Genomic DNA, 26425 nt, shown 5'->3' with positions numbered 1-26425 from the left:
TGCGGGCTTTCTGGGGAAACTGAATCGAAAACATTTCTAGTGCCCTAAATGGAGTGTGATCTGATTTCATGTGTTTACTTTTGACTTGTATTCAGTAAACAAAATCAAAAGAGTACTCCATGTAAATTTTATTATGTCCCAATAATCAAAATTCGATTAGGGGAAAAAAAGGATCAAGTATGATCTAATTGTTATATATAAAACTTTATGTAGAACGTATTTTTATTGGAATGATACTTGTAAAATTTAAAGACAATGTGACATGTTTGTTTTAAACTGTTTAAATTCCAACTTTTTTCTTTAAAAAAGACAGATAGGTTCTAACCCTGACAGGTATAACAAGATGCTGGCCTGCATCTGGGCAACGTGTCCTGAAATCTTTGCAACCAGAGAGGTGGCTGAATATGACTGCCGGTGGTTGTGGGCCACAGCACTGTTTAGCCTTCTGCTCAGCTAATAAAACCAGAATAAATCATCCATGTTGAGACCACAGAATGTAGATTTTCTCAGCATGTTACTGGGGTGAGCAGGATGTAAATGATTATTTCTCTAGTGAAGAGCTGCACACTCTAATCTAGAGAACCGGGTTCGATTCCCCACTCCTCCACATGAGCGGTGGACGCTAATCTGGTGAACCGGGTTGGTTTCCCCACTCCTCCACACGAAGCCAGAGAGGTGACATTGGGCTAGTCACAGCTCTCTCAGCCCCACCTACCTCACAGGGTGTCTGTTGTGGGGAAGGGAAGGTGATTGTAAGCTGGTTTGATTCTTCCTGAAGTGGTAGAGAAAGTTGGCATATAAAAAACAACTCTTCTATGCCAGGAATCCCCAGCGTGCCCGTAGGCACCTTTCCTGGCACCCTCTAAATGTTTTTAGAAAGTGGGTGGGGCTTTTGCCCAACGGGGCTTCTGACCCCCTCCCCACAGCACAAGAATCTTCACCTTGTGCAAGAAAATGTTTTGAAATATGTTCATTTTAAGAGGCATCTGGTTAAACAGAGCTTCTGCTTGAAATGTTGCAGAGTTACTTATTAGTTATGCATCCCTTCACCCCGACTTTTCGTGGCTGTGCCCAACACCGCCCTGTGTCAGAACCCCAAAGGCGCCCGCCGACTCAACAAGGTGGGTTCTGCAGCTTTGCCGCTCACCTGCCAGGTCATGTGCCAGGTCCTTGATCAAGTGACCAACGATGGCATAAGCCACACCCACCACCACCACCACAGCCATGAGCATGTAGATGGCAGGCTGGGGTACCTGGATGAAGTCCAAGGCCGGGGGTTGGTATTCACTATAGAGCGGGCGTTCAGAGGAGAAGGCTGGGGAGTGGTGGGAGAGGTGTTCCAACTGTTCCGTCTGGTGCAACGGAGAGCCGTTTTCCATGGCCCTGCGCAGGCCCCGGATGCTCTGCAGACAAGTGGCTGCCGTGACCGGCAATGTCTGGAAAACAAGTTGTGGAGAAGCACGTTGGTGAGAGGGGGCCTGGCGTCAGCCAGCAAACCAAAGCCCATTTTCCCTAGCCTAATCATGAAGGAACAGGTGGTCCTGCAGGTATGTTACCTTGCATGGTCTCAGTATGCCCAGCTGCCTTGCCCCTCCCTCCCTTGGCCTGGGGGCAGCCCACCTGTCCTGAGATCCAAAGAGTGGGGTCAGTCTGGGGCCACAGCGCTGAGGGTCCCCTCAGGTACTTCCCCAGCCTTCTTATTGCTCTGCCATAAGAAGGAAAAGAGGAAGACCCAATAAGAGATGGGTTGACTTAATAAAGGAAGCCACAGCCCTCAGTTTGCAAGATCTGAGCCAGGCTGTCAAAGATAGGCCTTTTTGGAGGACTTTAATTCATAGGGTCGCCATGAGTCGGAAGTGACTTGACGGCACTTAACACACCACACAATAAGCACTGGACCACAACCATGCTGAGATGCCCCCACAGAGCAGAGTGAATCCCTGGTGCTAACCTCCCAGCGGGGCCCGGAGATCTCCCGGAATTGCAAGTGAACACGTGAATACACGAAGCTGCCTTATACTGAATCACCCCTGGTCCATCAAGGTCAAGTCTTTTCTACTCAGACGGGCAGCGGCTCTCCAGGGTCTCAGGCAGGGGTCTTTCCCATCACCTGTCTGCCTGGTCCCTTTAACTGGAGATGCCCGGGGATTGAACGTGGGACCTTCTGCACGTCAAGCAGAGGCTCTACCACTGAGCCACAGCCCCTCCAGACGGCGGAGAACCGTTCTCCTGTTGGAAATGGCAGCTTTGGAGGAAAGCGCCTTTCCACCCCTCCGCAGGATCCGCCCCCAAACCTTCAGGGCTTTCGCAACCCGGAGCTGGCAACCCTCTCGGAGACCCCCGAAGGACGCCGCTCTCTTGCGGCGGGGGTCCCGCAGATATCCCTTCCCACGCCTCCCCCTGCCCCAGCGGCGGGCGGGTCTCCGCGCGCCCCTCTCACCCGGGCGCGGTGGCAGCCTCGCCGCTTGGCCTCTCGCGCCCCGACGGCGCATCTGCCGCGGCCTCCGGGCAAGGAGAACGGCGCCTCCTTCTCCTCCTCCGCCTCCTCCTTCCCTCCAGCCCGGCAGGAGCTCCGCTGCAGGCGGCGGCGCCACGACCCGAGACGCACAGCCGCGCCCGCCGCTGCTCCAGCGGATCTGGGGCCACGTGCAAGGGAAACCCGGGCGCGAGGGAGGGGCCGTCCTGGAGTCCACCCGCCTGACGTCACGGAAAGGGTTCCCGGGCCTTTGACCTTGGGTGGCGCGCCGGGGGGAGGGGAGGGGGGGGACTTGGAAAGCTGGAGAGGATCGACCATCTAAGCTGCCCGGTTTAAGTGGCTGCAAGGAAACGCCGCCGCCTCTTCCCTGGGGCGCTTGGGCGCACGCTGACTACTAATGCGCTTTCAATGCACTTTGCAACTGGGTTTCACAGTGCCAGACGGCAAAAATCCACTTGCAAAGGATGGCTATAGCGGATTGAAAGGGCATTATTCAGCATGTGTGAAAGGGTTACTCAGTGGAGGACTGGCCAGCTTGCCCGATGGCGAGTGGGCCCCCTTTAACATTAGACAATATGTTAAAAATGTTAACGACCTTTTTGTAGCTTGAAAATATAATAGAGGTTCCAATATTATTACTGTATGCAACTAAATTTTACGTTGTATTACTGTTTTAATAAAAATGGCTACCATACAAAAAATAGGTGCTTATATTGTTCATACTGCTGGGCCTTTGAGTCTCCCAACACTTATAATCCATCACCCTTTGTATGTGGCTTTAGTGACTACAGGCATATTTTTAATTGTACCTTTTTTCCACTTATGCTTTTCATGGAAATTTTATTTATTTCTTATAAAAATTAAATGATAGCCTTATAGTTGTGGGTGGGGGCCCCTTTGTCTCCTGGCAACCAATATTTCTAGACCCAGTCCATCACTGGTGCTACTTGCCTAGCTGGGTAAGCAGCCATGTTGCTCCAGGGCTGTGCCCGGGACTCAGCCGCAGCAGCAAAGCCCTTTCTCGTTTGGGATCAGGGGAGCTGGTTTGACTGACATGTCGAGTAAAAAGATTAACCAGCCTGCAAGTAGCAAAGCCGCCTTTACAAAAGGTCAGTTATCAGCCCCGCTACTGATGACAACCCATAGCGTGAACAGTGTTGAAAATGGAATTACATTCACTTCTAATTATTGGGTGGTGGACTGGGTATCAGGGAGCCATTAAATATCAGTATTCCTGGTTATCTTGGCTCCAAATACCAGTTTAGCATTCAGATCCAGTTTTTTTGTGGGGGGGAGGGAAATTCCAATCTTTCTGGGTGGGCTGGAACAATGTTTTTTAAGCTAATAGCACCAAAATTGGTGCCTGTCCAGCAAATAAAACAGGGTTGCACTTACCTGTAACTGTTGTTCATCGAGTGGTCCTCTGTGCAGGCAAAAAGAAATAAAAGGGCTGCACTAGTAACAGGAAATAAAAGTAAGGCCAAGGCCAATGGTGCAAAATAGGTAAAAAGATTTTTTATTACTGAAAAATACCTATATATTTTGAAAAGATCAAGAGTCCCGTAGCACCTTAAAGACTAACAACAGTTCTGGCAGGGTGTGAGCTTTTGTGAGTCACAGCTCACTTCTTCAGATACAGCTAGAATGTGAGTCCATCTAGCCTTAAGTAGAGAAGAGTGAATTCAGACACCCAATGGCAATAGCATGTAAATGTCAATAGCAGGTAAATGACATTAGAAGGCATGATTGGATTAGGTGTGATATGCAGAGGGGTAGTAGGGTCGAGAAATCAGTAATGAGTCAGGAATTTTAGGTCTCTGTTCAATCCAGGATAATAAATAAATAAATAATAAGTGATTTATGTAGTCTTGAGATCAGTTGCAATTCTGGGAGATCTCCAGGTCCCACCTGGAGGTTGGCAGCCCTACAGCACAGGAAGCCATCCTTTCATTTGCACTTCCCCGGGGGGTTTCTGCAACTGGGGTTAGGGTTGCCAACTCCGCGGAGGGAAATTCCTGGAGATTTGGAGGTGGGGCCTGGGGAGGGACCTCAGCAGGGTATAATGCCGTAAAGCCCGCCCTCCAAAGCAGGCCATTTTCTCCAGGGGTGTCTGTCAATCTCTGAGGCCTGGAGATACACTGTAATTCCAGGTGATCTCCAGGCCCCACCTGGAGGTTGGCAACCCCGATGAGGGAACAACAAAACAGTGGGGCTGGGGACTCAACCAAATATGTGAAGAAAACTTCGAAGGTTGAGCTGCAAACTACACACCATAACAAAATAATTACATTTCTTGCAGGGTGTACGCTATACAATTGTGAAAAAACACAGGCCCTGGAATGCAGGCTACATATTAAAAAAAATCAGTTACAAAATTCTTATACACGATTGATCTACAAATCAATGTGAATGACCAGCGCTGGACCAGAATGGTTTTGGTCTGAACAGGCCTTCCTCGGTGGCCAAATAAATACAGGAAGTTATTCAAAAACTGTGTGTAAGAATTTTATAGCTGATATTTTTATATATAAGCTGTATTCCAGGCCCTGTGTTTTTCACAATTTTATAGTGTACACCTCACAATAAATGTAATTATTTTGTTATGGTGTGTCGTTTGTGACCCCCGATGAGGGTGAACCAGAGTTTCTGACAGAGTTTCTCCACAGGCAAACCGCAGGCCTGCTGGGCCGCCATGATGAAAGGGCCGCCATGATGCCCACATGAGGCCGAGGCCTCTCGCCCTCAGGCTGGGAGAGCCCCAAGGGATCCCTCTGTCCCTCCCCCGTGGGATCCACTCCTCCTCCTCCCTGACTGGAGGAGGAGGAGGAGGGACCAGATTGGCGGGCCGGGGAAGATCCCGCCCACCCGCCTGAGGGCCGTTCTTGTGAGGGGGCTGGGGGGGGAGGGGTGCGTCTCCTCAGGGCAGGATTTGGCTCTCGTGAGGAGGAAGCGGATCAGGGATCCTGCCCACGCGAGGGAGGGGATCACATCCCACAATCTCTCCTCTCCTCTCACAGAGGTCCCTCCTCAGAGTAGAGCCATGCTCCTTTCTGGGGTGAAACTGTTCAGGCTGCATGGCATCGGGGTCCCCTTGGGATCCCTTTCACGGGGATCAACTGTATTTTAGATTATTCTAGGCGTTTTATTACTTCACGGAATGGGGGGGGGGGTGGCGGCTATTTTGTCCGCACTCCTGTTAACCGTGAAATTGTAAAATTAGTTAAAACTTTTTTCAAAGGAGAGGGAGGGGAAGGAGACAGAATAATAAATTATAGCCATAGAATCTCAATATTTGAAAACTAAGTCCTCATATGCTCCTAAATATGTCCCAGCCATTCATCGCGTTTCTAATTCTGACCCTTTTCATCCAAAATAATTCAAGATATTTATTGGTTTTAAAACGTTTTAACGCCACCTTTCCACCCAGTCAGGGTCCACTCGTATGTATAGAATCTCAGTATTTGAAAAATCCTCATATGCTTTCAAATGTGGTCCAAACGTAAATTACGCTGCTAATTCTTACCCCTCTTTTCATCCAAAATAATTCAAGACATTTATTGATTTTAAAACGTTTTAATGCTACCTTTCCACTCACGTATGCATAGAATCTCAATATGTGAAAACTAAGTCCTCGTATGCTTCCAAACATGTTCCAGACATTAATCGCATGTCTAATTCTGAACCCTCTTTTCATCCAAAATAATTCAAGATATTGATTTAAAACCTTTTAATGCCACCTTTCCACCCAGTCAGGGTCCATGCGTATGCAAAGAATCTCAGTATTTGAAAACTTACATCCTCATATGCTTCCAAATATGTTCTAAATCCTCATAAGCTTCCAAATATGTTCATTTCCGTTTAAGAAATATGATACGAGTGAACTTTTTAGGTTTTTAAAAAGCTCTTTCATTCATTATTTACTTAAAACACTTATTAGCTACCTTTCTTCCTTATGGAGCTCAAGGCAGCTTACCATATAGACAAGATACATAAAATAGAATACATAAACACATAATTATAGTTAATTCCTTCTGAATTGTTTGAGGTAAGGGTGGAACTTCTATTATATCCTAACCCCATTTCTATCCACAACAAATGCTAGGGAAATAAGGTCAACTGACCTGCAAGGGAATTACTTCTGTGCTGTAATCTTCTCCAGAGCTCTATACTCAATTGAGATTAGCAATGCATATTGGAGATCCTGAATTTTGGTCAGCACATGGGTTAGGGTCAGGCAGGCTCTAATCAGTTTAGATCATAATATAGGATCACAATACAGGAACTTTTTTTTCTTCTTCTGTATTGTCAGTAGTTCAGAGCAGCTACTGTATGTAATAAAAAAGGGGGAAAGGAACAGGTTTCCTTTGCTGTGTTCTGAAGGTGTTTTCTTTGGTCTTTAAAGGCTGCTATGTCTAATCAGGAATTTCATCTCTCGGAGCAAGAACAGGAACATGGCAAACCAGACAGTCCACTCTTCATTAATTTAGAAAGAAATGAATTAATTGAAACCCCGTCCAGGTAAGAATCAGGATTTTAAAGAAAAATAAAAGTATTTTTTTTAATTTTAAAATGATTGTTTTTATTAACATACCCTAATTAATCTAACATTTTAACCAATGGGAGAGAGTTGGATATGGATATGGAGGCTGGAACCATTCACAATTATTTCAGCTTGTCAGGTTGATATCCTTTCAGTTAGTGCAAACCGAGGGTATGGACAGATAGGGTTGCCAGCTCCGGGTTGGGAAATACCTGGAGATTTTTGGGGGGCAGAGCCTGAGGAGGGCAGGGTTTGGAGAGGGAAGGGCTTCAATACCACAGAGTCCAATTGCCAGAGCAGCTATTTTCTCCAGGGAAACTGATTTCTATCACTTGGAGATCAGTTGTAATAGCAGGAGATCTCCAGCAACCACCTGGAGATTGGCAACATTATGGACAGGATACTTGGAGAAGCGGGATCCACCACTTGCTTATTTCACCCTTGTCTATACTGGCCAGTTACAGCTGCCAGAGGACAATTTGGCCAGTGGGCATGTCAAATAATCAATGCTTTCTTAACAAAGAAGAGCTCATGGACCTACCCTGTTTAAAAACAGAACCATCTCTATACTCCAAACCATTAAACAACTACCAGCCAATCTCAAATTTGCCTTTCCTAGACAAGGTGCTCAGAATTTAAACTCAATGCATTTCTGTATCTTAAAGCTTACCTGAAAGCCAGCATGGTGTAGTGGTCAGGAGCGGCAGACTCTAATCTGTTTTCCCCACTCCTACACATGAAGCCAGCTGGGTGACCTTGGGCTAGTCACAGTTCTCTCTTAACTCTCTCAGCCCCACATACATCACAAGGTGTCTGTTGTGGGGAGAGGAAGGAAAGGTGATTGTAAGTCAGTTTGATTCGCCTTAAAAGGTAGAGAAAAACCAACTCTTCTTCTTCTAGTTTCTGACATGGGTATAGGTAGAGATGTGGAGGCCCGGAAAAAAACAATAACGGGAAACATTTCAAATAATGTTTTAAAATTGTTTTTTGGGAATCTAGGAAAGAACATCCAAATGCACATGTGCTTAGTTCAAATGCAAATACAGCTGGGCCCAAAAGCAAATCCTCACATTATTTTGTTGCCCTGGATTCAACTACTGAAAGTCTGCAAGAAAGAACTCAGCAATTAATTGACAAGATTAATGAGAACCGGAAGAAAGACCACATGCTGATGAACAACTTCAGAGAAAGCCTTTTGATGAAGGTACTGATATCTGAGATACTGGAATGCAGAAATTCTGAGAAACAGGGAACAATTATTTAGCTCACCCTTACCCATTTATTAGTCTGTGCAAGCACCAGGTCATTACTGACCCATGGGGTGAAGTCACATCCCGACGTTTACCAGGCAGACTATGTTTACGGGGTGGTTTGCCAGTGCCTTCCCCAGTCATCTTCCCTTTACCCCCAGCAAGCTGGGTACTCATTTTACCGACCTTGGAAGAATGGAAGGCTGAGTCAACCTTGAGCTGACTACCTGAAACTGACTTCTATCGGGATCGAACAGCATTTATTAGCCTTTCTGCTGCATTTAACCAAATGCCATAAATTATTAACACCTGTGTCCTGAAAAAAATTAAATAAGGTTAAAGAATTTAGTTTATCCCTAGATATCAAATGCTCTGTGTGAACAGTTCTGGGCTTCCTGTTTTCTATCCTGAAAACCTCCTTCTCCATCCCCATGACCCCAAGTTGTTCCCTTCCCACTCTCCATGCAATTTACACTGTCCTTTCTCTCACTCAGTATGTCACCCCTGCTCCCCAAACCTCTCATCTTACATCCACTGACACTTCTCTAGTGCAAGCAGTTACACCCCTCTCTGCCCATTGCCTTTGAATCCTGCTTAGGATTCTGTGACGTCAGTGGGCTTAGGAAGATGTTATTCACACTGCTAATTCTCTTGATCCTCACAGCATCAATGTGCACAATATACCCATGTCTTCCCATCTCTCCAGCCCCACATCTGCATCTTATCATACTAGCTCTCAGCCACCTTGTTAAGAACATAAGAAAAGCCATGCTGGATCAGACCAAGGTCCATCAAGTCCAGCAGTCTGTTCACACAGTGGCCAACCAGGTGCCACTAGGAAGCCCACAATCAAGATCTGATCCCATTTGTCCACGCTGTCCCTTTCATTGTTCCTGTGTCCCTTTCTATTTATCCCCTGCCCCTACCCTGAAGTTCACAACGCAATACTTCAGCCAAACCTGAATATCAGAATGTGTGTGCTACTTTTTAAAAGGTATTTAACCCCCCTCTACACATACACACACTCTCTAAATTGTATTGTTCCATAATTTTTGAAGATTACTTAACCCTTTTAATTCCTGAAGAGTTTCTCTTTCTCCCCAAAAGGTTTCAGCTTTGGCAGAGAAACTGGAGGAAAGGGTGTTTCTTGTTTATGATCAGAACAACAAGCTCATTCAGGATAAGGTTCAAGAATTTTCTGACATCATGGGAAGGATCAAACAAATTGAAACAGAGCTCAGGCAGGTGTCTCACACTGTGGAGATGCTGTATAAAGACCTGTGTGTTTAATCTGAATTGTGATTGCAATGAGAGAGACAGAGAGAGAGAAGTAAGCAGATGTGAAGGATTTATTGAAGCAGGAGAAAAACTGAATCCATGTTTTGGTAAGCAAATTAAAAACACACCTAAAGCTGTTAGGGGGGAAACAAAGCTGTACCAGACTTCCCAAGTCATCTATTGACATGTAGCCCCTAACAGTATTTTGAGGGCATGTTTGTTATTCTTTGTTTGTAAAATGTCTAAGCTAACTTCTTATAGCATAAACTTCAATTATTTTTGTGTGAGGCTCCTTGCTGTAGTTTCTATACAAAAGAGCTACTACGGTCACTGGGGTAAAAGTGCCATGGCTCTATGCAACAAGTAGCTCAAACACAAACGACTGGAAAACATATTGACTGGGACACAGCACGGTCACAGGCTCTTGTGAGACCACCGGACTCACTCAGCTTTTCAGGATAGTCAGTAAAGGTGGGCAGGATTACATGATTCCCCGAACTGGTGGTGGCACACTATGGCCCAGCTGGGTAACCCTTTTGATAGCAATTCCTGGAGGTTTGGGGATGCCGTTGGTCCAGGGGTGATGCCAAAAATAGTACCCCCTCAGCAAAGATGAATGAGGCCACTGACTTTACTGTTGCCACCGAGGTATGACGAGATGAAGACTTAGGGTTGTTAGTCTCCCAAGTGAACTGGAACAGCCACAGTCAAGAGTGGGGAGAGACCTCAGTGACAAAGACAGCTGATCCAACTCATGTAACATGCAGTGCGATCATTTTGAGTTGAAATGAATATTCACAAATATTTGAAATGTGATAAACCTTTTAAACTTTTTCATATTTTGAATATGAAATTTCAAACTTGTATTTGAGTGTGAAAGTTTACCCTAATAATAAAAAAAAGATTTAGGCATTTTGAGTATTTTGATTTTCACAAGCATGAAACATGTCAACTACCAAATGCTATCACATACCCATTGTCCTATCAAAATAATTATACAAAAGCACACAAACATACCTATTAATATATCTAATTTTCTGCACGTCCATATCTGTGGATTCTTCAATCCAGAGACTGGGACCATGAACAGACAAGACAGGGCGGGACTGTGGCTGGGAGGCAGAGCATCTGCTTGGCATGCAGAAGGTCCGAGGTTCAATTCCTGGTAACTCCAGTTAAAGGAGCCAGGCAAGTAGGTGATGCGAAAGACCTCTGCCTGAGACCCTGGAGAGCTGCTGCTGGTGAGTAGACAATACTGACTTTGATGGACCAAGAATCTGATTCAGTATAAGGCAGATTCATGTGTGTCTTTCTACAAACCTGGAAAAAAACACCCAGGTTTGCAGGAAAATCTGAAATCTTTAAAAAATATACATTGAGGGGCTTAAAAAAAAACCAAAATGACAAAAGCCTGCAGCTTTTGCCCTCAGATAGATACTTTCAGTGGTTGATGCTTGGCAACCAAAAAAGAAATGGGGGAGATGCTTGGACTCTTGGTACACATGGAATAGGACAAGAGCCACAGTCCCCAGAACAGCATGAGTACAGCTTGAGGCTGGTTCTGGTCTTCCTGCCTTCTTATCTGCATGCCAGTATTTTCAACTACTCTCTCTAGAACATAACTACGCCTGCGATGCAAAAGTCCTCAAATTCAGTTTATTCTTTAAAAAAAGGGGGACATGAGATTTATAAGTGCAAAACTGCCCTACGCTCCATCAAATTTGTAGATAGTCAAACAGCAGAAAAGATTCATAGCGCTTCTTTAATAATGAGGCACTGTAACAATCGCTTATTCTGAGGTCCCACAATGACATCAGAGCTAGGCAGTAAGTTTTGATTTTCAGCAGCAAGCGTTCAAGTGTAGCCGTAGTGCTTCTGTTCAATTGTACACGCGAGACTGAAGTCCTGGAACTTTCCAAAATCTTTACATGGTAAATGATCCTCATTGAGGCCCGCAGTGGTTGGTTGGATCACTTGGCAACATGGTGTTCTAATATTTAACTGCAAAGGGTTAAAGGGTACCAGTTATTTACCACAACTAATTCCCTGACAGTTTTCCAGTTCTGAAACTGGGCGCCCCCTCAACCCATACCCTGCCTGGCTTGCTGTTCCCTTCCCCAATAACAGTTTGTTTCTTTGACCTCCGGGCAGGCTCTTGCAACTTGCTCTCTGCACCTTCTGGCAACGAATCGAGAATTCTCAGGTGTTTGCCTTGCATATCAAATTTTGAATCAATTACAAAAATAAAAATGAGCTGAGCTGAAGAAAGACATTCCTTCAGAGTCTGGTGAGCATCAGAAGCAGTCAAGCTCCATTTTTAAGACCGTTGTGGCATCACAGCCTCCACCGATGATCCCTTCTCAGGGTGGCAAAGATGCGTCCTAGAGAAATGCATTCATTTTCCAACAGTGAAAGCTTGAAGTCCAGTGATGGCCCTTCCTAAGATGAGCGCGTGGATATCGTGGGTACCTGTGAGCAAAAAACAAGGGGAGAGGAATTCCTCGTTACAAATACATTTCTTTCCCATCTCAGCCATAGCCAATGGGGCTAAAGAAGGAAGTAGCTTGCAGAACAGGGGTGGGGAAACAGACTCAAGATCAGTGGTTCCCAAACTTTTTGCGCCACCGCCCCCCCCCCTTGGTTCCACAAACTCAACCCCAGCGCCCCCTACCCTATCCTATAAAAAGCATTATTCAAAATAGGGGTTTGCATGGCTCACTAAAGAAGGTAACAACAATAAAATTTCAAAACAGTAACAATTAATTGCACATCTATTCAAAATTAAATTAAAACTTTTAAACTGAAATTTAAGGCTGAGGTAAGGCGGAAAGCTGTTGCTTGGTGGCGGCAAAAAAGGAACTGAGGAGGGAAGGGGACAATTCAGCAGCATGCGGGCGATTCCGGCGCGAAGGCCGGCCCCGCCTGTAGCTGGGAGGGGCATCCCCGATCTGAGGTTTGAGGCTAATAAAGTTTTTTTCCCGGTGGCAGGCCTGCGCGCAGGCGCAGTCCCACATGTGTGTCTGCACCAAAGACATCAATGAACAGCAGTTACAGGTAAGTGCAACTCTGTTTTACTCAACAAAACTGATGAACTTAATCCAGTGGTACCAGCTCTTCAAAGTCTGGGGAAAAATTCTGATAGTTTCCACCAAATTTGCCAGCATGGTGCCATAGCTTGATCTAGTGTAAATTAGTGAACAACACAGTTGAAGGGGCCCGCCTCTAGCGCCCCCCTGCTGCCCTCTTAGTACCCCCCCTAGGTAATCCCACCTCCTCCCAGGGGGTGGTACTGCCCACTTTGGGAACCACTGCTCTAGATTAAATTCTCCAGTAGTTAAAGCACATGATGTAATCAGAGAGCTCTATTTGACTTCAGTAGCACCTTTGAGACCAACAAGACTTTCAGGGTAAAGGGCCTACAAGAGTCAAAGCTCTCTTTGTCAGACATAATCAGAGGTCTTTTACAACTTAAAAATTGTAAAGGTAGTCCGCTGTGCAAGCACCAGGTCATTACTGACCCATGGAGTGATGTCACATCCCGATGTTTACTAGGCAGACTATGTTTATGGGGTGGTTTGCCACTGCCTTCCCCAGTCGTCTACACTTTACCCCCAACAAGCTGGGTACTCATTTTACCGACCTCGGAAGGATGGAAGGCTGAGTCAACCTTGAGCTGGCTACCTGAAACCGACTTCCGTCATGATCAAACTCAGGTCGTGAGCAGAGCTTGGACTGCAGCTTACCACTCTGTGCCATGGGGATCTTTTCTTTCACAACTCAGGAGTTCAAAATTGCAAAATGGAGGGAAAACATATTGACAAAGATACAGAGCCCGAGCTGAAGCAGAAAGACAGGCTTCTTGGAGAGCTCTCTAAAGGCTGATAGAAGGTTTCATATGTGCCAACAGAATGGTTATTTTGGATTACTGCTTACGAACACCTTGTTAGCAGACTACAAAGGAAATGCTTGTAAAATATCTAGAAGATGGTGAAGTATTCCATAGGAACTTTCCCTGGGATAATAAAATTATTTTTTGTGCCTTCCAGTGTTCAAAATCCTTACCATATCAAATTATTTTCCTACCCTGCCTTTCACACTCCAAATGCACCAAGATAGGCACTGTACTTAACAGTGCTGGGAAAGGTTTAAAAAGAGGTGGCCGGGGGAATCTTATTTGGAAATGCTATCCAAGAAGCAGGAGGCCCAGATCTTTTAGTCCAGCTCTGAAACATCAGTCACTGAAACAACCCCACTGCCAAGAGGAACCCACAAAACCCTTCTACCTTCGTATGTGTTGACGGCCTCCAGGTTCATAACGTGTCTAATCACGTGGTACTCGTCCGCAATGCCGTTGCCTCCCAGTATGTCCCGTGCGTGTCGGGCGATCTCCAGGGCCTTCCCACAGGAATTGCGCTTCAACATGGAAATCATCTCAGGGGTGGCCCTGGGGGCACAGGACAGACGCCAGAGCATAGCAGGATAGAGAAGAGAGCACATTGCACATTCTTATTACAGACAAGGTTTGTGGCCTGATCTACCCATGCAGCAAAACGTTGTGGCAGAGAGGATTAGACAGAATTTTCTAACAGAGCGGTTCCTTAGTGGAACAGGTATTCTTTGGGAGGTGGCGAGCTCTCCTTCCCTGGAGGTTTTGAAGCAGAGGCTGGATGGCCATCTGTCAGCAATGCTGATTCTTTGACCTTAGGCAGATCATGAGAGGGAGGGCATCTTGGCCATCTTCTGGGCATGGAGTCGGGGTCACTGGGTGTGTGTGTGTGAGTTAGTTGTGAGTTTCCTGCATTGTGCAGAGGGTTGGACTAAATGACCTTGGTGGTCCCTCCAAGTCTATGATTCTATGAGAGCGGACTGTACCACATCAGGCTGCAGATGAGAAATGTTTTTTTGGAATTCTCCTTCTCATTAAAAAAACACACTTCTCTGCAGTTAAAAAAACTAGAGCAGGGCTCCTCAACCTTTTTGAGCCTGCGGACACATTTGGAATTCTGACACAGGGTGGTGGGCACACAGCCACAAAATAGCTGCCACAGGAGGTGCTCTGCTTGGCAAAGACTCATCTGTCTCCATTCACTTTCTAGAAACACTTGGCGGTGCCAGGAAAAGTGTGGGCAAATGCCATGGTGTCCACAGGCACAAAACCTCAAAACTAAGCAGCATTAAAAATGTGATTCCCTGTATATACTCTGAAGTAATGCATTTAATTCTACCACCACATGACACAGCCACTTCCATTCCCACATCACTCCCTCCAGAATGACAGAGGGAAGGGCTTTTGTACATTAGGTACATGTGTTGAAATGGAAACATGGACCCTGAACCAATTACCAACTCATCAGCCATTCTCTTCCTCCCCGCCCCCGCCCCCGCCCCCGCCCCCCCCAGTCAGCCAGACCCCTGTGATCTAGGTCCACTGGTATGCTTAGAAGGGCAAAGCCGTCAGCCCTGTGTGGAATCCCAGGGCCCTGGACTAATACTAATTCATGAAGCCACCTACTTTTCCACAAATGTACATACTTGTCTTCATCTTTCAGACGGCCCAGCTGGAGGCAAGCGTGCAAACCAAGAGTGATCTCTGTAAGCATGTCAGCCAGTTTCTTCTGGATCAGTTGGTTTCTTGCCAGGGGAACCTTAAACTGGATCCTGGGAGACAACCATCGGTTGGTGGGAGAAGACGGCTTAGTCCCTTGTACAATTAAACCAACTGAATTGTATCATGCAATTGGTGTGTTCAGCTGAACCCACAAAACTCGCATTCAGCGGCACATGAATTGTTAGAAAGGAGAAGTCTTCTCTAATCTTTGCTACTGAACCTCTGCCTCTCAGTACAGTTATGGGATCTAAGCCAGTGGTCAGCAACCTTTTATAATTAAAGAACCAGACTCTTAGAATTTACAGCAAGAGATCAACAAAGGGTCAACATAAGAAAGCCCATTTACATAAATGACAAAATTACTAATAACTGATATGTTGATTAGTAATCCGTAAAGTTTCTGCAACCCAAAACACTGGTTGTTGTGAGTCCTTTATTAGGAAGTGGTGCACACGGCTCACAGTAAGGAATAAATCACAAAACTGTATTAGTCTGTCACTAGCAGCAGAAAAGAGCCAGGATATATTATCATTGTACCTTTGCCCCTGATCTCTCGTAAGAACTCACCCAGAAACCCAATTTCCCCACACTTCTCAGGATATTACCTGTCCAAGGTGTACTGCCTGGCTGTCTGCATGCAGAACTCAGCAGCTCCCAGCGCTCCCCAGGAGATCCCGTAGCGAGCGTTGTTCAAGCACCCAAAGGGACCCTGCAGGAAGAAGACAACACCCTAATTGTGTTCCTCCATTTCCGTCTGACAAGGGCCCCTCTCTGACTCACTACAAAGGGTTCTTCCAAAAGGTCTGTCATATTTGCTTGTTTTCACAATGGAACTTGAACTGATTTTCCTGCCTACAATCCAGAGGACAGGAAACATGGGCTGCCCATCAACAGAAAGGTAGATGTTGGGGTCTGCTGATACAACTGGGTGCATGTTTCAAACCTCATCTAAAAACAACAGCATTCACTCCTTAAGAGGGTGCAGAACCACTGGCTCTCTGGTAAAAGGTACATCACACATCATGATATCCATAACATGCCAGCCTGCTTTTTAAAAGTAAGAAGTCTCTTTTATTCATCAATGGATCAATAAAAGATGAGTTGCAGGAATTACTTTATAATGTCTAAAATCACCCTCACCAAATTCTATTGTATAACTCACAGTGGAGGGGGTCTTATTGACCCAGCCAGCGTGGCGTAGGACAGCCAGCGTGGTGTAGTAAAAAGCCGAGGTTTGGAGTGGTGGACTCATATCTGGAGAACCGGGTTTGATTCCCAGCTCCTCCACATGAGTGGCAGAGGCTAATCTGGTGAACTGGATTTGTTTCCCCACTCCTCCACAAGAAGCCAGCTGGGGTGACCTTGGGCTAGTCACAGGTCTCTTAGAGCTCTCTCAGCCCCACCTATCTCACAGGGTGTCTGTTGTGGGGAGGGGAAGGGAAGGTGATTGTAAGCCAGTTTGAGTCTCCCTTAAGTGGTAGAGAAAGTCGGCAGATGAAAACCAGCTCTTCTTCTTCTTCTTCCCTTCCCTTCTCTCCAACTCACCCACGTTCCTTGTTCTGTTTCTCCCCTGGCATATTCTCTCTCCCCTCCCAATTTTTTTCTGATCTGCTCCCCCACCTTCAGCTTTTTTTCATTTCCCTTTTTGCTCCCAGGCCTCCAGCTTTACCATCCTACCATCTTTTACTTTTTTCAATCTCCCCACCAACACTAATGGAAGTTGCTAATCATCAGCAATGCTGGCTGGGTGTTGCCCCAAAATGGCTCCTGAGATCTCAGAAGAGCTTGGTGGCATTCTTCTCTCACAGAAGTAAACGTTGCCTCTATGATCCCTTTTTAAAAAACATCTACAATATTTTGGATTTCTTTCACATTTTATATTTTTTTGCAAACCCAGGCCTGTAGAAAAACTCCCCATATCTATCCCTGGCCCCATTGTGTGGATTTTTTATCCACACTCTCAGGCCCAGCTCAGAATGAGACATAATGAAAAAGAAGAAGAGTTGGTTCTTACATGCCGACTTTCTCTACCACTTAAGGAAGACTCAAACCGGCTTACAATTACCTTCCCCCTCCCCTCAACAGACACCCTGGGAGGTAGGTGAGGCTGAGAGAGTGTGACTGACCCAAGGTCATCCAGCTGGCTTCGTGTGTAGGAGCGGAGAAACAAATCCAGTTCACCAGATTAGCCTCCACCGCTCTTGTGGAGGAGTGGGGAATCAAACCCAGTTCTCCAGATCAGACTCCACCGCTCCAAAACACAGCTTTTAACCACTACACCACGCTGGTGTAAATCTCATGGGCTAGTCACCTAAGTTTGTTTAACATTTGAACTGCTAAGGATCAAGTATAATTTACACTTGTGATGAGATTCTCACGCTCCAACTAAGGTGGAGCAACGGTTAATGGTCTGAGATTACTGCCTTCCATCCACCCCCAGGAAACTAGCACATATTGAATGCCGCCATCGTGCCCTTGAATACCAGGCAGGATCCAACCACGTATGACGGGAGGGATCTTACAGCGAGTCCAGAGACATGGGGCAGCAGGTTCTCTTCAGGGACCTCCACGTCCTCCATAATGATCATCCCTGTGACGGAAGCTCGCAGTGAAAATTTGCCCTCGATCTTCGGAGTGGAGAGCCCTATCATGCCACGTTCCAAGAGGAAGCCCCGCACTTTGCCATCCTCACACACGGCCCACACCACAAATAGGTCAGCCTCCGGAGAATTTGTGATCCTGAGAGAAAAGGCAGCAGGTGTCAGGGGCCTGGAATACCTCCCCCGCCCCAAATAGCCCTAACAGAAACGGAAGATTCTGGTGAGTTAAGCCTCGCCTCAGCAGCTGAAGTGGGACTATTCGGGAAACAAGTTCCTGGCCAAAGACAGCAGAGGAGCATTTCCCAGCATCTATCTGATGCCGCCTTCCCAAATTTAGCCTCCTACTGTCGCCCGCTCTGGGGCTCCTCCCCACCCACTTCTGCAGCGGGATCTCACCAAGTCTTGGTGCCATTGAGTGTGTAGGTCCTGCTGGAGGGATTGTATTGGGCCCGGGTCTCCATGCCACCAGGATCACTCCCATGGTTGGGCTCTGTGAGCCCGAAACAGCCCAGCAATTCTCCCTTTGCTGTGAGGAGAAAGACAAGAGGGTCAGCTACCACTGCCCCCCCCCCCTGCCCTGTCTTCCTTCCCAGTCCAGCCAAATCCTTCCCAAGGTCTCTCTCTCTCGCGATTGGATCTTTTCCCCCCAGGGCCTCCAGGAGTCTGAGAACCACGCTGGCTTTCCCCCAAGCTCTTGACGACAGTTTACTGTCTCCCCAAGTGTCAGGCATCCTTGGAACGCCATTTCTCAATAGAAACGTTAGGGGCCTTTAGCTACGGTACTTAAAGAACAGAAGAAATACACAGTCAAAAGCAATAAGAAAGAGGAAAGGAAACTGGGGAACAGCCTGAGCGAAAGAAGAAAGAAAGAGACTGTTAATGACTTGGACATTATGGCATGACAGACAAGGAAGAGTGGAAGAAATGAAAAATCAACATAATATAACGTTAAGAGTGGCTGTGCTAGGTCCGGGAAGGACAGGGGTTGCTGGTGGTCTAGAACAGTAACAGCCAGGGAATAAAAAGCGCACCCCCAAAAAAAATATATTGTTTGTTTGCAGTAGAACAACTAGATTCGAGTCCAGCCGCACTTTAAAGACTAACAAGATTTTGGGGGTGTGAGCTTTTGCGAGTCAAAGCTCCCTTCGTCAGGTAACTGATCTGATTAAGGGAGCTTTGACTCGTGAAAGTTCATAACCCCCAAATCTTGCTGGGCTCTAAGGTACTACCGGACAAAAACTTCTCTCTGATCCTGGATGCCAGACAGAAAAAAAGTGGATCTGTAAAAAACAAACCACGATGGCACTACAGAGTCAGACCCCACCCAGGGTAGCAATTACACCCCCCGCCCCTTTGGCCCAGCTCCCCAAACCCCTCCGCTCACCCAAGCGTGGCAAATATTTCTGCTTCTGCTCCTCTGTCCCATAGGCATAAATCGGGTGCATCACCAAAGACGACTGAACGCTCATGACTGAGCGATAGCCGCTGTCCACTCTCTCGATCTCCCTTGCCAGGAGCCCGTACGCTACGTAGGTTGTGCCTGCACAGCCATAACCTATGAGAAATGAAAGACGACGCTCAACATCTGTAACTCGAACCCATCCCGGTACAATTCAACAGACCCCTCTTAACTTCTCCCAAAAATCTAACTGGGCAAGTTAATCATGTTGAACATCGCACCAAAGAACAATGATTGTGAACACGTCTCTTATCAATGCACTTTAGAATAGCATCCCCCCAAAAGCTATGGAGTCACATATTTTAAAAACCACGCAAGCATCGTAAAAGCAACTGTTACAGCTTCAGCCAATTCTTAGAATTAAACAGAGAAATATTTCAGAGCTCGGTTAAAAACCCCAAATAGCACCATCACCCCAAATGTGAGCCAACCATTACCACTATGCCATGAACCTCACAGCCTTGCTTATTATTATTTTGACTGTGTCCTTCAATAGAAGCCAAGGTAGCTTAAAAGTTGTCACATTGCACAAAAGATGCAAAAATTAAATTAAACCAAAGGAGTTTCCGTCTAGACATTAGGAAGAATTTTCTAACAGTTAGAGCGGTTCCTCAGTGGAACTGGCTTCCTCAGGAGGTGGTGAGCTCTCCTTCCCTCGAGGTTTTTAAGCAGAGGCTAGATGGCCATCAGCAATGCTGTTTCTATGACCTTAGGCAGATCATGAGAGGGAGGGCATCTGGGCCATCTTCATGGAGTAGGGGTCACTGAGGGGGTGTTGGGGGGAGGTAGTTGTGAATTTCCTGCATTGTGCAGGAGGTTGGACTAGATAACACTGGTGGTCCCTCCCAACTCTATGATTCTAGGTAATACCAAGCCCCTAAATTCACTAAACGAACAGAGACGCAAGTTAAAAAGGTAAAGGTAGTCCCCTATGCAAGGACCGGGTCATTACTGACCCATGGGGTTATGTCACATCCCGAAGTTTCCTAGGCAGACTTTGTTTACGGGGTGGTTTGCCAGTGCCTTCCCCAGTCATCTTCCCTTTACCCCCAGCAATCTGGGTGCTCATTTTACCGACCTCAGAAGGATGGAAGGCTGAGTCAACCTTGAGCCGGCTACCTGAAACCGACTTCAGTCGGGATCGAACTCAGGTCGTGAGCAGAGACGCAAGCTAGCAGTAACAAAATACACAGCTCAGCAACGTATCAGAACACTTACAAAATATTCCTAAATTATTTTCTTCATAGTACAGTCAACACATTTAAGTTATTTATTAATCACTTCTCCAGAAAACTGTGTAGAAGCTCACAAAAAAAGGCGGGACTTTGAACTGTGAACCTTCCACCCCTAGAAGCACGCAAGTTTCTCCGAGGGATGCTTCCACTTCTTTCCGCGTGCTTCTGACCAGCGACACAGCAGGCCTGCTCACTGCCAGAGGAAGAAGGAGGAGGAGGAGTGCATTACCTTTGATGGTGGCACCTAGGACGCCCAGCGCCCCCATTTCAGACACAATTTCCCGGTGGAAGACTGCAGAGAGATGGAAAGGGGTGAGGGAATGTACGTTAACAAGACTGTGATGCACAGAAGCTACTGTGACAGACGGCTGCTCCTGCCCACGCATCCCAAGCCAGAGACTCTGGCTTTTCATGGGGATTTGTAGCTATGTGGGTCCTCTGCAGCCACGAGGCTGTGGTGATGGCTGCCAACTTGGAAGGCTTTAAGAGGGGAGTGGACATGTTCATGGAGGAGAGGGCTATCCATGGCTACTAGTCAAAATGGATACTAGTCATGATGCATACCTGTTCTCTCCAAGATCAGAGGAGCATGCACATTATATGAGGTGCTGTGGAACGCAGGCAGGAAAACACTGCTGCAGGCGTCTTGCTTGTGGGCTTCCTAGAGGCACCTGGTTGGCCACTGTGTGAACAGACTGCTGGACGTGATGGGCCTGGGTCTGATCCAGCAGGGCTTTCCTTATGTTCTTATGTCATTGGTGGGTTCTGGGCTGCTCTTGGGAGGGGGGCAGATGACACAGGGAGCAGAAACTTCAGAGGCAAAAGCAGGATGCCCCCAGCCCCCACCCACCCCCAGCACCAGAGACTAGGGGAAGAGCCAGACAGTGGGGAATTGAAATCTCTGGGCTGCCGACTACGCACCGAGGAGGTGAAAGCAGACAGGGAGTGTTGTGCTTCACCCTCTCGGCTCCATGGTGGCAAGTCTACATCGCAACAGAGAGGTGCGATGATTCCAAGGGCCCGTAAATTGGCACGTGCAAAGCATCACAGCTGATTAGGGCTTCAAGAAGTCTCTCAGAGAATCTGCCCTTCTAAGGAGGGACCAGAATTCTGCATCAGTCTGCCTGGGGCAATGTACCACGTCAAAGGTGCTCGGTAAGTAATAAAAAAACCCACATACCTTCATTTCGATTGGCCATAAGGATCCTGGGCATCAGCTTTTCCTGGCAGTACGTGCGGAAGGAGTCCCGGATCATGACTTCTTCCCGCGTCAGGAGCCTCTCCAGCTGCAGGGCATCTTGCCAATCAAACTGGGCACCTGGGAGTGAGAGAACAAAGTCAGAACCAGCCTGACGTAAAGAGGATACATCCCAGAACTTCACTCATCACTCCAGGAGGCACAAGTAATGGGCAAGGCTTTGAGTGACACAGAGCTCTCAATACGGCACAAACCCAAAGGTCCAAAATTGTCAACATTTCATACTTCACAGAGCATATCACTGATTACACGCTGACAGGCAGGGGACTCAAACCGTTGCAGAAATGCAACCTCCTGTTGCATGCACTCAGTTAAGGGACAAACTTTAATTCTCGGTCACAGTTTTTCAAGGGGATGAAAAAATCATTCATTTTAAGAGACAGATTCAACTGATAAAAATGGAGAAGAGTGAGTTTTTATGCCCTGCTTTTCTCTATCTTAAGGAGCCTCAAAGCAGCTTACAATCCTCTTCCCTTCCCCACAGCAGACCCCTTGAGAAGTAAGTGGGGCTGAGAGGTCTAAACCAAAGTCATCACTTCCTGGTTACTGCAAAAACATTCGTACCTTTGGCTGTTTTCCCAGAGGACTTTGCTTCGTTTGCTGGAATAGAAACAAGACAAAAAACACCATTTCTCAATGCTTTTGCCCATTTGGCTGCTCCATCACTCCCAGCCCTCAAGGCATCAAACTAACTTTCGAACCAAGTGCCCCCTTCACACGTCATACCCAGAGAGGAGGGGGCAGGGCCCTGGCAGAGTGGGATAGTGCATCTGATCGTGTGCAGAATGTCCAGGTTCAAGCGCCAGTTAAAAAAAAAAGAATCAGGCAGCAGGTGACACAAAAGACTTCGAAGAGCAGCTGCCAGTCAGAGCAGACGAAGTGGTAGAGCACCTGCCTGGCATGCAGAAGGTCCCAGGTTCAATCCCTGGCCTCTCCTGTTAAAGGGACTAGGCAAGTAGGTGATGGGAAAGGCCTCTGCCTCAGACCCTGGAGAGCCGCTGCCGGCCTGAGTAGAAAAGACTGACTTTGATAAGGTGGCTTCATGTGTTCAAAAGGCAGCTTCCTGTGTTGAGAGGAGGTGAGGCGACCACCAACCCCACAGGGTGACTTTCTGCACCCCAAAACGTCCTCTGTTTTCAAAAAGCGAGCAGTTTCTTCTCTCTTGTTCTACTCCGACCCCCATCGCTCTAACAGAGAGGCCCTCCCCACACCTTTCCCACACAAACACACACTTAGCAAAAGTTGTCCACGTACCTTTTGGGGCAGGTGCGCTGGTGCTCTGTGCCCGGGCATCCCAGGGGCCTGGCATGCAAGTACGGCTGATCTGCAGGAGCCTCCGGGTGGGGGTTCTCAGGGCCATCGCAAGGGAGATCTGCAAGGCCAGAGTTCAAGGAGAGGAAATCATTCCCAAGGCAGGCTGGGCCAAGCCGGCCCCTCCCCTGCCCACCCAGCCTGGCCCCCACAGAAGAAGAGTTGGTTTTTATACCCCACATTTTTCTACCTTGAAGGAGTCTCAAAGCGGCTTACAATCACCTCCCCTTTCCCTCCCCATAACAGACACCTTGTGCGGTCGGTGGGGCTGAGAGAGTTCTAAGAGAGCTGTGAGTAGCTCAAGGTCACCCAGCAGGCTTCATGTGGAGGAGTGGGGCATCGAACCTGGTTCTCCAGATTACAGTCTGCTGCTCTTAACCACCCCACCATGCGGGCAACCCTGCTTTCAACTGGGCGCATGCATTGCTATCATTTGGCTGCACTGAATTATTCATTGCATGTGAAAAGGGCAGACAGCAAACTATGACCCCGAGGGGAGGGGGTGGGGGGCTTGCCAAACCTCCCACCCACTCCATGCCAGGGCCTAGATTTGGCGGTGGGGGCCCTGTTCTGAGATGGGAAGGGGGGGTCAGACCTCCTCTGCTTCAGGTGGCCAAAGCCTGGCTCTCTGGACCCGACAGGCCTGCCAACTCCTGGGCAGGAAATCCCTGGAGATTTGGAGGGTGAAGCCATGGGAGGGGGCGCCGTTCAGGGCAGCCCCCCCCTCCCTCCAGCGCGGCCCTTTTCTCCAGGGGAACTGATCTCTGCAGCCTGGAGACCCCATTGCATACTGCGGGAGACCCCCCCCCCCGGGTCTAGGGTCGCCAGGGGGTCCCTCTTGGCCACCGGCGGGAGGTTTTTGGGGTGGAGCCTGAGGAGGGCGGGGATTGGGGAGGGACTGCAGTGCCGTAGAGTCCAATGGCCCAAGCGGCCCTTGTTCTCCCGGGGAGCTGATCCCTACGGGCTGGAGGTCAGCTGTAAGAGCGGGGGGTCTCCAGCTCGGCCCGGGAGGCTGGCGACCCTCCCCCAGCCCCACTGGAGGCCGCCTTAGGACCCCTTGGGGCGGGGGGGGGGTGCGGCGGATGGCTGGGAGCCAGCGGAGCCCCCGCGGAGCCCCGGCACCCTCCCCATCGGGTGAGCCCCCGGGGGGGGGCTTGGCCCCCCTCGCCCCCCCCTCCTCCTGCAAGCGAGCCAGCCAACCCGCCCCCCTACCGCGACGGCGGGGCTTCTGCAGTCCGGGCTGTCTCGGCCTGCCCTGTCGTCGGCTCCAGCGGGCGACCCCGCAGAGGGCAGGGCGACCCCCCCACACACCCCTCCCCTCCCCTCCCCTTCCGGGGCCGGGCGGAGGGCGGGGCTCGGCCCGCATTGGCCGGCGGAGGGGGCGGGGGCCGCGGGGGGGCGGGGGCGTTGCAAAAGCCGGGGGGGAGGAGTTGCAAAAGCTGGGGGAGGAGAGGAGGGGAGGGGAGGGGAGGGGAGGGGGCGTTGCAAAAGCCGCAGGGAGGGGGGAGGGGAGGGGAGGGGGGAGGGGGGGGAGGGGGGGAGGGGGGGGAGGGGAGGGGGCGTTGCAAAAGCCGCAGGGAGGGGGGCAGGGGGGAGGGGGCGTTGCAAAAGCCGCAGGGAGGGGGGCAGGGGGGAGGGGAGGGGAGGGGAGGGGAGGGGAGGGGGCGTTGCAAAAGCCGCGGGGAGGGGAGGGGCATTGCAAAAGCCGCGGGGGGGAGGGGCATTGCAAAAGCTGGGGGAGGGGAGGGGGCGTTGCAAAAGCCGCAGGGAGGGGAGGGGAGGGGAGGGGGCGGGGCGTTGCAAAAGCCGGGGGGGAGGAGTTGCAAAAGCTGGGGGAGGAGAGGAGGGGAGGGGAGGGGAGGGGAGGGGGCGTTGCAAAAGCCGCAGGGAGGGGGGCAGGGGGGAGGGGAGGGGGGGGGAGGGGAGGGGGCGTTGCAAAAGCCGCAGGGAGGGGGGCAGGGGGGAGGGGGCGTTGCAAAAGCCGCAGGGAGGGGGGCAGGGGGGGAGGGGAGGGGAGGGGGCGTTGCAAAAGCCGCGGGGAGGGGAGGGGCATTGCAAAAGCCGCGGGGGGGAGGGGCATTGCAAAAGCTGGGGGAGGGGAGGGGAGGGGGCGTTGCAAAAGCCGCAGGGAGGGGAGGGGAGGGGGCGTTGCAAAAGCCGCAGGGAGGGGAGGGGAGGGGAGGGGGCGGGGCGTTGCAAAAGCCGAGGCTGCGGTGCTTTGGACAGAGACGCAACCTGGGCTGGGCTTTTGGGAGCCAGCGCGGCGCTCCAGAGCCGCCCTTTGGGCGCCAGTTCCTGGGCATGTGCAAAGTGCAAGGGAAGGCTTGCCCCCACCCCGCACCCCCGGGGGGGGGGGCTGGCTGGCTGGCGGGGCGCGGGGTCGTCTTTCCCTTGCCGGCTGGGGCCCGCGACGGCTTTGCAGAGAGGGTCGCCAGGGGGTCCCTCTTCGCCACCGGCGGGAGGTTTTGGGGGCGGAGCCTGAGGAGGGGAGGGACTCCAGTGCCATAGGGTCCAATGGCCAAAGCGGCCATTTCCCCCAAGGGAACGGACCTCCGTCGGCTGGAGACCAGTTGTAATAGCAGGAGATCTCCAGCTGGTGCCTGGAGGTTGGCAACCCTGTTTGCAGAAGAGGCTTCTGGCCACCCCTCGTGGGGTTTCCAAGGGCAGAAGTGGCTGGCCCTTTCCTGCCTCTGCATAGCGGCCCCTGGGCTTCTTGGGGGGGGGGGTCTCCCATCCAAGCGCCAGCCCCCCTCCGCTTCTGAGATCTGACGAATGGGGCCAGTGGCGGACCTACATTTGGGGGGCCCTGGAGCTTGAAGGGTTGCGGGGGGCCCTTCGCAACCAGCAACCATAGGGCCCCTTCCAACAAGGTGCCAAGGGCCCCCCTGGCAAGGACCTCGGGGCCCAAATGGTGGAGAACAGGGTGGTGGGCTGGAGCCCTTGGAAACGGGCCCGACAGGGACGAAATAAAACCATAGAACTATGGGCACCAACAAAGGATTTGAGGACCCAGCTGCCAAAATGAAGGCAATGAATAGGTTCCGGTGAGCTCAGTGAGCCCCATGCAGCTGGGGGTCCGAGCACTGCAAGCCCCCGAGGAAATGTTGACCTTTGGCCAATGACAGCACTGGTTCCCAACCGGGGGTCCACGGACCCCCAGGGGTCCACGAGAACTAAATTAAGGTCCTCAAAACAAAGTTATAAACCCATAATAAATCAATCTTTTCAATTAAAAGTTCTCTATTATAAAAAAAAACCATATTCAAATATTATTCTAAGTTTAATGTTTAACTAACAGTTATGATTAAAGTTTATTTTCAGATTCCCCGGAATTTTTATGTTGAACCTTGGGGTCCCTGCACCGAACAAAAAAGTCCTAGTGGTCCCTGGTCAAAAAAAGGTTGGGAACC

The 26425-nt window shown here is 49.3% G+C and overlaps 1 protein-coding gene across 1 annotated transcript; it reads right to left on the bottom strand.

The window, feature by feature from the left end:
* Window positions 1–11898: 11898 nt before the first annotated feature.
* GCDH (glutaryl-CoA dehydrogenase) lies at window positions 11899–23073 on the bottom strand. Its single transcript, XM_056854972.1, has 10 exons — window positions 22959–23073; window positions 21627–21764; window positions 20676–20738; window positions 19137–19307; window positions 18149–18278; window positions 17675–17891; window positions 15758–15861; window positions 15077–15202; window positions 13828–13988; window positions 11899–12013 (listed from the first exon to the last, which is right to left on the bottom strand). The coding sequence occupies exons 1-10, from the start codon at window positions 23062–23064 to the stop codon at window positions 11940–11942; spliced, it is 1290 nt and encodes a 429-aa protein (XP_056710950.1). The 5' UTR covers window positions 23065–23073; the 3' UTR covers window positions 11899–11939.
* Window positions 23074–26425: the final 3352 nt, after the last annotated feature.

This window comes from Euleptes europaea, chromosome 1 (assembly GCF_029931775.1).
Source record: "Euleptes europaea isolate rEulEur1 chromosome 1, rEulEur1.hap1, whole genome shotgun sequence".
NCBI lineage: Eukaryota > Metazoa > Chordata > Lepidosauria > Squamata > Sphaerodactylidae > Euleptes > Euleptes europaea.
This window is presented reverse-complemented; position numbering and strand designations above follow the sequence as displayed.